An 11,229-nucleotide genomic window follows, 5' to 3' on the forward strand; every position below is an offset into this window, starting at 1 on the left:
ATGTACCTGTAGGCGTGTAATGGGTTAAGGTCTGTACCTAACCTTGGTGAAATCCTACCTACGCCCATGCCATTATTTGAATTGGCTGGGACTTTTTTGCCTGAATTTGCGGTCGAACCGAGGTGTTTGAGTGTCAGTTTTTTAGCACAAATCAAAGGCCGTTTATGCTGCATCCACACATTTGTGTTCAGTTTGAATTGTTTTAGAACTGACAAGAGATAAACTTTTGTGCCTTCAGTGTTTTTACAAATTAAAGAATTTACACTACTGCAATAATTCAATTTTGTATTGTATATTTTAAAATTCTATCGATTTGGCGTAAATCCATTGTTTCAAATCTTGTTAATTTAGCAGTTTCTTTTGGATTTAACATAGCACAAACATATTTTTATAAAAATATCTACGTAAAATACAGGTAATTAAATTAACAAGTTTCTGATTAAAATTCTAGAACGAAGGTCGAATTTAAAGGTTATGTATGAACTACTATTTCTATGAATTTTTATCATCTACAATCTGCTTTGCTGATGTTTAAGTTTTCTTTTATTTAGCCTATCTGTATTTTCTTCCTTTTGATAATGAAAATCGAATGTAACAGCCAACAAAACTCAAAAGAGCATACAAATGTGTAGATACTGACGTCTGTTGCTTCCTTTGTTTACCAAGCATTTGTGAAAGTATTGGATTTGCGGCGTGTCAAACGTGTTTTAGATAGCAGAATTAGTCCAATTTTAACAAATTTCTTTTTGGTTTTATGATTGTCGGACCCGCTGTCTATCTTGATATTCTTTATTTAATAGTAATTTATTTTTTTATAAACAATCAAATTTTCATATTGATATATCGCGAAAAGCATCGGTACTTTTCCAACATGCCTACCCTAGATTGGGATTCCTTTTTTATTGGAGTCCCTTTGCAGACTGTCACAAAGTTACACTGCTTCAATAAGTACCACAGTCTGCAGAATATGTACAATACACAATAAAATAGAAAACGTATTTTCAAGTTGTACCCCTATCAAAGTAATTTTTTTTTCCCAAATTACGAGAAATCAACAGTTTCTTACTCTTTTTGAAGATAAGCACAAAATTTATTTATGGTGCATAAGCTACCTTTAGTTCAGTACTATTAGAAAGTTGTACATCTAATACGAAGGAAGGTTGAAAAAGAAATGCACAAGTGCATAGCATACAGAATGAACCAACGGCGTAGTGAGGATCAAAACTAGGGGTGGAGGGGGAGGGTGACAAGCCACAGTCTTTGGGGGGGGGGGGATCTATAGTCAAGCAGAGGGATCAGGAATGGTCAATCAGGTTGTGACATTTTAGCACGTAAAAGGAGAATGAAACTAAAATTTTAAGAACATTATGTATAATTATTATTTCCTTGAAAAAAAAAATATTTTTTCCACTTCTGTGGGGGAGGGGGGGGGGGAGCTGACCCTGCTGGGTACGCCCATGGATTGATCGAAAGACCTGTGGAAGCGCCAGATGGCAGGTGAAAATTGTTTCCCTTTAAGCTAGGGATGTGATATCAACAACAAAACATAGATGTTTTAAAATATCGATATTCAATATTAAAATATCGATGATTACAAAACATTGCCTAAACTTCAATAAAGTTTTTGAACATCCATTTCAGTAACATAATTTAAACAATTAAAAACTTTTAAAATTTGGTTCAATGGAGTTAAACGATACCATAAAAGTGGCAATGAATAACTCTTGAAATGTCATCCTGCCCAAATGATATTTTTAAGGTTAAAAGTTACTGTATATAACCACTTCGATGACCTGGATTTTTTCAGAAATCATCAAGTAACGTTAGGAAATTTCACAAAAAGGTTTCAGTTGACATCCTCATTAAACTAAAATACTGGGAGTAGATTTTATTTTAGTTTTAAAATATTTAGAACATGATTTTGATGGGTAGACAACAATTTTCAGGTTCGACAATTTTTTTCCTATTAAAAAAAACCCAAAACTTGGGTTTCTCAAGATAGTCTAATACATAACTTTACTGTTGCTAGAATAAAAAAAGATGAACTGAAAGAAAACATTTATACAACAATAAAACAATAATATAAGTTACATGCGTTAACAGCAAGCTTGTTCATAGTTTTGGAATAGATCTTTTTTAAAATCTCTCCAAATTTTTGTTTTTTTCTTATTTGATTACATAATTATTGTTATTTTTTTTAAATATAAGAAATATTTCTAGAAAAGAAATAAAGAGAAAACATTGAACTTGGGGAATCGGGAGCCATGAAGCTCTGGGCAAGTTCCTTTACCCTCATAGCAGAGGCAGTTATTTAAAGGGTCAGCAATATTGAATCACAACATTATGCATTCTATTAGGAACGTTCTTAAAACGTTTACCATAAGTATGACGTAATTTAGAACCTATTTAAAGAAATATTAACTGCACCTTATTCAATTAAATAAAACCACTATATAGGAAAATTAGAATATGTGAACACCTAAAGACGAGACAGAGGATTGGAAACACTTAACGACTGTTGAGCCTGATAGGAATTAAGTAAAATACTTATTGCTGTTAACGTTATCAATATCTAAACTAAGATGGAATTAACCGAATATAATTTTTTTTTATTCAGATGCAGCAAGACTATTCGGACGCCATTAAGTTACTTGAATTCAAATTGAAATCTTTAGAGAAGGAATTAAAAACTTCAAGAGAAAAAGCCAAATCATCGGAAGAAGAATTGATGGGGTTACAGTTGAAACGTAAGAATCGTGGATTTTGGAAAATTATCATGATTGACTTATCTTGCTATCTTACCATTTTAATCAGTTCTAACTCAACGTCGCTGATGACTATATAGGATTTGGCGACAATACTGGAGGTCATTTATGTAATAATAATAAATAAAACGTAGCTGACTTTTTGAGGAGGGGAGGAGTTAACTTATTATATACATTTAACAAGCCAATTAAAATGACAATATTAATAAACGTGTCTGAAAAATATGACACTTTTGAACACAAGAAAAGTGAAATGTATTTCAATTTCATTCCTACTTTTAGTCTTTCAGAATTTTTTAAGATGTTTACAGAGCATCCATTATAACCACTGTATCTATTTCTTTTATGTCTGTTCGAATTTTGTTTGAACAACTGATGTTTGTGCCCAAACATTTTGTTTATTTCCTATTTGAATTGATTTTGATTTGTTAATATTTAAGGAAATGTGTATTTTTGTTTGAAAGAAAGGGCCTAAGGTCATAAAACAATGAAGAATTGTCTATCAACCTCTCCCTCTTCATAATATTTATTTATTTTATAATTTATTATTTATATATGTCTCCAATTTTTAAAATTATTAAAGCTTTGGCAGTAAATTTTCTATTGATATAACGTAGAAATGAGCTTGGACAGATCTTTATTTTGTAATTCATATAACTTTCCTTCTATTTTTTATGTTGCAGTGTCTTACATTGATGAAGAAAAGGGTGAATTGGAATTCACACTGAAGAAACTGAAATCAGAAAAAGAAGAAACAGATAAATCCTTAAAGCTGAGTCAGAAAAAACTGGATGAGGCAGCCCAAGTTGCAGCTCAAGCTAGAAATAAAGTTAAAGATGCTTTGGCAATGGCACAAGATGCTTTAGCTAATGAAGCAAATCTTTTGGGTGAATATAATTGTATTAGTGAATGAGATTGTATCTCATATTGACCTTATATATCAAAAACTATCATTTGGTTGAGTAGAGATGTTATTATTTTTTACAAATACCTGCATGTTTCTGATACATTTTTCACATGTTTGATGTATATTTTTTGAATGATTGGTGATGAGAAATACTAATGTCGTTATTTTTGTTATTAACTTTACTTTTCTCTCTTATTAAGAATTTTAATATAATATAATTTTATCTGTTTATTTTATCCAATTTTTTTTTAATGTAACGTATATAGTTATGGGTACAAGGGTTGTATTTTTGAACAAGACTATACCTCCTCCCCCATAATCAATTGTTAAACATTATTGTTATTGTAATTGTTAAACTGTTATATCAACCATGTAAGGTATCTGGTATTAAATAAATAAAAAAATGATGAGGTATGTTTTACAAATAGGTATTGTCGCTCAGGCTGTAATACGTTATAAGTCTGAAAAAATCATTGCAAACTTTTTTAAGAATTGCTCATTCAGTCTATATAATATCAATATTTAGAGGTTTAAAAAAAATCTGAACCACAATTTTTTATTGGTTGTACTGACCGAAATGGATTGTAAAAGGAAACTGTAGTGGTGAAAAAAAAATGTTTATTATATCCTATTATTGTATATCTTTTTTTATGATTATACCATGAATATGTACTGTAAATATGTCCGATTACGGATTGATAAGTATGCTGTGTGAGATAGCAACCTAATGTATTTAGGCAGCATATATGAATAAAGTATTTCTCTCTCTAGATGTTTGGACTATTAACTCCAAAGATATAGTCGTTTGTTGATGAATCAGCGATTGGTATAAACAACTAAATTGCAAAAAAGAAATGTAGCTGTTCAGATATATTTATTTATATCAGATATATTTGCCATGGATAAATAAGTTATATAAATAGTTTTAAATTGTTTAGTATTTGAGGTGTGATTTGAAATATTTTTGTCTAATTAAATATTATTATTATTACTAAAATTCACAGTAGTATTATACGTTTTTTAAAGTTGCTTTTTATATTTTTTGTAGAGGAGAAAGAAAAACTTGAAAAAAGGTTAAATGAAGTGGTAGAGGAAATGGAATCACAGCTTGAAAAAGAAATTGATAATGTTAAATCTGGTTTAAATGGACGGATTGAAGCATTATCAAATCAGTTACAAGTTGCATTAGCTGTAAGAATTTATGCATTGAAATTTAGTTTATAAATAGGTTTATGTTCTTGAAAAATATGTATTGTTTTTAGTTAAGTGAGGGAGGAAGAGGAAAATATGAAGGAAGATGAGTTCAGTTGGGAGAGAAAGGTTAAACAGGCAAAAAAGACCTGGTATGAGAAGACTTCAGATCTCACAGGTTAACATGGGCCAAAAAGAGGTAGATGAATTGAGATCCCTTGCCCAAAGTACTGACCCTGGTGTTAGAAGAATGTGGTGAGAGGATTTGGAACAACGTCGTAATGCTGGAAAGTTGTAAGAGGAGACCTAGAGCAGCGATTGTGGAAGTCAACCCTGCTCTTTAAGTTATGAAACATAAGAACTTAGCCACAGACCAGGCAGCATGTTATGTCAGGTGGGGAACAGTTTCTTTTTCCTGGGTTTCAGCATAAATGCCTATGCAGCATTAAATATTGTCGAGGATAGTATAGCTGCTGAAGAAGCTGTTGCACATAAGTATAGATAGGATGTTCCGATAACAATTTGTGGAGCATGGCTTGGGGTTCAGTCCAAACACCAGATTATAGTAGAAGGAGAATAGTAAAAGAGAGAGTGGATGAGGTGTCAACTTGTTGTCATGAGCAAACTATCTAGTCCCATATTTGTTGGAGCAAGGGACCAGTGTTTAATAAATGTAAATATATATTGTGAATGGGGCCCTATGGTTATATACAAGTTTTGACCACCGATTCATAGCATTTAGAGTGGTAGAGGAGGAAGGTGATGCCCTAGCAGTGAACTAGGGCTGACCTAATTGGCGAACTGGAAAAGAAGCCAACCTACCATAACCAGAGAGAGAAGCTCGAGTTTTCGTTCTGTGGTACTGGAGAGGACGAAGAGGTTGGGGTTCCCCAATTATCTTTTGCCAGTAATTAAGTCTAAGCATTAAATTTCTAAAAGGATTATTACATATAAGTAGCCTAGATACCAAACCCTTTGTTTTGGAATGAGGTTTAAAAAAGAAATAGCCTCAGTCGATTGATATTTAGTGTTCAGGGATGAAGTTCATCCAATTTGCAGGAGTACTGCTTGGACTGCAGTTGGTATGTGGAACATGAGGACAGTTAAAGTACAGAGATTCCTATATTGAGACATAAAAATTTAAAATTAAGAGTATGTGAGAAACATTAGTTATGTATGAGTATGTGAGTTTGTGTTGAATATTGTGCAGAGTGAGTAGAGACATGAATTATAATTCCTGATTCCCTTGTTAAAATCAACAATGTTGAAAACTTAAATAGTTTAGGCATATTTTATGTGACTAACCCTTCAGAAAAGACAGATTACCAAGATTTTGAAATTGAAGCAATACCTTTTGACATTTGACTGGCATTTTGTTGCATATACAAAGGTTAGGATAGGAAACAATAAATATCCTAGATGATGTGAAGATGTTATGAAGGAACCTAGATGTTTATCCTCAGTGGCTGGAGGGAAGGTACCAAAGAGGAAAACAATAAGTTGTTATATATGACTGTAGTTTACTATTTTTATACCTAGATGTTTGCTGTAAAATATTTGTTTCTTTATTATGTGGTAGCTAAACATTGTTTTATTGTAAATCAGGAAAAAAATAAATCAGGACTAGAATATGAAAGTATGAAAGCAGAATATAATTTAAAATGCCAAGAAGCCTCTCTTAAGTACAATTCATTTGAGCAGGAACTACAGGAGTTAAGAAGCAGGTAATTTATGTTTCTTAAAACTGGACTCTTCCAATGCTTTCATTTTTCTGTTTTAACTATTAATTATTCCTGTAGGAGACAAAGTGAAATAAACCAATGGAGTGAAGAAAGAGATATTTTGAGAAAGCAACTTATATCATTGCAAACAGAGCTTGAGCATGCATTAATTAAATTAAAGTAAGATTCTAAAAGCCTCATTTAATAGTTGCTTTAGATATTAGAATGATAGGTACTGAATTTAAAGTAACTTATGTTAGCTGGAAATGATTTGTGCACCACTATGCAAGGAATCTTATCCATGGTTCAAGAGTTTAGGAAGCTATAAGCTTTACATTAAATTTGATGCAGAGATGGTGCTCCAAGTGCTGAGTTTGTGACTTTTTTTATAATACCATTATTTTTAATGTTTATATTACGAATTTTCAGGCAAAATGATGTTTCCCATTGTCCAAATTGCACGGATATGAAAAAGCACCTTGACAAATATCGGTTATTGGCAAAAGAGTAAGTATTTATTTTATAATTATTATTTATGGATTTATTTTAATCTCAACTATAAGGTCAAATTGCCACTTTCAAATTTTCAGTCTTTCCTGTTGATCTTATCGATAAGTATTAAAAACTCTGTCCTTTGACTCTTCTAGTTTTGGATGTTAATTTTATTTTTTTTTTACCATTGCTTTACAGTCTTGTTATGGGATTTGGCCTCTTCTGGCCCAGACTTCTGGGCATCTCTCATATGCTTCAGGATTAAGGCTTTTAAGAGACCTCAATTAGGAATGTTGGGAGAAAGATTTTTCAGGAGGAAAAATAGAATTCCTTCTTTTTTTTATGTGCATTAAAACCTACATTCAGTAGGAGGTATCCAGTCAAAAAACCAGTCCTTGAAATGAGGAGCTTAGGAATGATTTTGGCTTCCTCCTGCGTAATAGAAGAACCCTCCTCGCTCCCCATTATGAGGAGGTTTCTTGGCTTCTTTGTAACATTTAGGTTTATCCTCCTGCATCCTCTGTTGCATAAAAGTTCCTGCAACAGAGCCACTGGTCCTCCTAGGGTACTCCCCAATAGATTTGGGCCTCTTCTTATCCTGGTGAGGAGTCCATTGGCCTCTGCCTTTTGGTGTAGCTGTGGGGAGAGCCCACTCTTGAGACAGGTGCCTTGCTCTCCTTGCATCGAGAGAGCATCCTATGATTTTAGGCTTCCTATGGGTAGTCAGTTCAGAAGTAGGAGCTTAGCACCTCATCTGATAATCTCGCTTTCAGCTTGCCTAAGTAAGCCCTCCTCCCTCCTTTTTATACAGTTTCTTTTTCAGTTTGGCTCTATCAATTGTGGCAGCCTCTGACACCTCACCTTACTTTGTAGGAATCATTCTGCTCAGGCCAGCCTTAGTATGACTTTTATCACTGTTAGTAATCAATTGATTTACTTATTGTGGAAGTTTATTTAGGTAGTCATTTAGTAATGTTGTTTAATTTATCTTCCAGGATAAGTGGAATATTAGAAACCAAAGACATTTAAAAGACCATGATATTGAGAAATGTTAATTGCCAAAACTTTTGAAATAGATTTATTGATAAGTTAGAAGAGAAAGGAGGCTCACATAGGTACAGGTTGGTAAAATAGTTGAAACAGAATGGAGTGAACCGTAAATTTCAAGGTGCAGATTGTGTCATTTTGAAGAAGAGTTTTATGGCCAGAATGGTAGGATGTCTAAAGAATTATTAGAATTGAAGACAAATCAATTGAACAAGTTGAAAACACAGGAACTTCTAAATCAAGGAGAGCCCATGAATGACGAGGACTTGGATCATGCAGAAGATCTCGACCCACTAAAGATGGAAGAATCAGTTATTTTCAATGTTAAAATAGTCATCGACAGACTTAAAATAAGAAAGGCCTCCGGAATAGACAACCTACCATCAGAGCTGTTCAAAGATGGTAGAGAACCTCCAAGAGGTTTTTAAACTAACTAACCTAACCTCTAAGGGGCTATTAGAACTAATCAAAAGAAATGGGAGGAGAAAAGGATAGAGGCCTGGAACACAGGTCTAATCTGTCCTATCCTAAAGAAGGGCTCCAGATATGAGTGCGACAATTACAGAGGCATAGCACTCCTGGTGGCTTACAAGATAATGACTAATATCTTGCTAAATCGGATATTTTGGTATTGTGAGAATATAATATAGGCATCTACTAAGTAGGGTTCAGGAGAGGAAAGAGCTTGCTAGACCAGAACTTCGTCCTGAAACAGATACTAAAAAAAACGATGGGAAGTAGATCAGGATGTCCTTCAAACTGTCTTTGGAAAATCATGATTGAGATGGGATTTCTGCATATTTTATGGTCTTTTATTGCACGTTATATGGTATATTATGTTAGTTTTGCTGTATAAAAATTTGGTTTCTGGAGATTACCTATTTTTGTTGTTGCTAGTTTTATGTTATTTTCTATTTTTACAGTATACTGGTTGTAATAATCTTCTATGAGTAGATCAGCTGTTTCAGTTTTTTAGCCTTCAATGATTATTATAATTTCTTTGCGTTTTCTTTATATTTTGTGTGCCAAGATCAATTAACTAATTGTTAAAGTTAACAAATTTTCAAAAAATGTCGACCTGTTTTAAAAAAATATCAAGTGAAGAATCTTTAGCTTCAAGTGCAGAACTAAGTTTATAAAAAAGAAAAAAATATTTTTTTCTGTTAGCATGAATCTAGAAAACAAAAACTTAAGTCTATGAATAATTTAACAAGGTTACTTATAAAATATTATAAAAATACTGTTACTATACAAATACACTTTTGTTATAATATTGTTTGTCAACTGTCATTGATTTAACTGTATCTATATTATTTGTTTCATTACATAAGTATGTTAAAGCCAATTAGTTTCTGTTAAAAAAACCCAATAAAAATTGTACTTTTCTCAGGATGCATAGTTTGAAGTGGTTTTCACGTCACAGTTTTTATGTGTCATGTATTATTTATTTATTTATGGAATTGCACATTGGTTGGCAATCTCTTGTTGAGTATATTAGAGATAGTGAAAAAAAGCCCACCAGCCAGATTAGTTCTACCAGCACTATTACCAATTGTGAACTAATTTTATAGAAAAAATATTGTAAAACATCTTTCCTCTTGGCACAAACCAGAGAAACAAAATTCATTAAAAAAAAATTTTGTATGCATTTATTTGTTTCTAATATGTGAGCTTTAAATTTATGTTTTTATTTCTATTTAGGTGGGAAGAAGCAGCTTACAGTGTTACAAAGGAGTTCGAGAAGTATAATTCAGAAGTTAAAAAGTTTAAATCAGATCACAAATGTAGTTAATATATAAAAAAGAAAATAATAATAATAATAAATAAAAAAAATTATTTTGTATTTAAATAACATTTTTAATAATATGAATATGAATATTTTACATACTTGTTTTAGTTGGCCTGTGGTACAATGAACTTTGAATAAAATTAGTGTTAATAATTTTACCCATATTGATATTGAATAATAAATGGTGTTGTATTTAATAATCTTGAAGTAGGTTGTAATTGATATTAAAACTATCTTAAATTAAAAAAAAAGATCAATTATATTTGTATGTCTTCTGTACTATTTTTCTATCCTAATGTTGTATATTAAATAATATTATCAATAATTAGTATCATGATTCAGGGATAATACCTTGTTTGATAAAAAAAAAAGTAAAAATTTTTATAATGAATATTTTAAATAAAATTTATTGTTTATTTTAAAATTTATCTTACTCTTTCTGGTCATTGGAAGTTCATTAGATTCATAACATACTGTAGAATTTGGTATTTTATATATAAATAAATGTTTTTATCTATAGTTGATTTTGAAAATCACATTAAATATTAGGTTTATTTTCAACTTATGGCTTACAAGGAAAATAACTTAATTTTATTTGGCAAAATAAATAAAAATTATACAGAAATACTTTAAAAAGATAGAGGTCAAAGACTTTTTTATTATTGAAAATAGCCTACCTGTATGTTTTAGCATCACAGATTTAATGAGCTTGTTCCTCCATCCAATAATATGCAATTACAAATGGATTAAGCATTTTTGATAGTGGTATATGCAAAGGAGAGGAAGGGGTCAGGAGAATATATTTCCTCCTTTCTCCCTTTTCTATGAAATATATAAAGAAGATATGATTTCCTTACAAACCAACATGAGATTTGTATTTTGATTATTACTTATACAGGGTGTTTCAAAGTTAAGTGGCCAAACTGAAAATATGAACTAAGGACCTCAAAACAAGAAAAAAATTTCCTCTGAAGGTATGTCCGCAAACGCTTTGTTTAGGAGATATTCACACCTAAAGATTTTTATTGTTATGAATTATTTACGTTATATAAAATTAATAAAACCTATTTATTTGTTCTAACTATTTTATTATTAAATGTTAACAATAAGATTCATATTAAATGTGGTTCAAAGTGAAGGTATGTTCGCAAATTCTTTGTTTAGGAGATAGATTAGATAGAATACTAATATGGCCTTTTATGCCTAACTGTATAAAAACTATTGGTAACATAAGGATTAATCCTATTTGGAATTTTCATTGGGAACTGTCAATAACATTTATCAGTTTGTAAGAGGCGTTCGCAGAGCACTCATCAT

The 11,229-nt window shown here is 31.4% G+C and overlaps 1 protein-coding gene across 2 annotated transcripts in view; it reads left to right on the forward strand.

Moving 5' to 3' along the window:
* Window positions 1-10,166, forward strand: part of LOC106680591 (tropomyosin) — an 11,935-nt gene extending 1,769 nt beyond the window's left edge. Inside the window, exons 1-8 of one of the 2 annotated variants that reach the window (XM_014420407.3) lie at window positions 2,447-2,538; window positions 2,618-2,747; window positions 3,449-3,652; window positions 4,721-4,863; window positions 6,469-6,587; window positions 6,663-6,764; window positions 7,014-7,091; window positions 9,825-10,166. In XM_014420407.3, coding sequence (XP_014275893.1) covers window positions 2,618-2,747; window positions 3,449-3,652; window positions 4,721-4,863; window positions 6,469-6,587; window positions 6,663-6,764; window positions 7,014-7,091; window positions 9,825-9,915 — 867 coding nt within the window. In that variant the 5' untranslated portion in view covers window positions 2,447-2,538 and the 3' untranslated portion in view covers window positions 9,916-10,166. Of the gene's footprint in view, window positions 1-2,446; window positions 2,539-2,617; window positions 2,748-3,448; window positions 3,653-4,720; window positions 4,864-6,468; window positions 6,588-6,662; window positions 6,765-7,013; window positions 7,092-9,824 lie in introns of those variants that run through there. The other variant, XM_014420405.3, reaches the window with a different exon arrangement.
* Window positions 10,167-11,229: the final 1,063 nt, after the last annotated feature.

The sequence above is a fragment of the Halyomorpha halys genome, unplaced genomic scaffold, assembly GCF_000696795.3.
Source record: "Halyomorpha halys isolate HHAL.00 unplaced genomic scaffold, Hhal_1.1 Scaffold269.1, whole genome shotgun sequence".
Classification (NCBI taxonomy): Eukaryota; Metazoa; Arthropoda; class Insecta; order Hemiptera; family Pentatomidae; genus Halyomorpha; species Halyomorpha halys.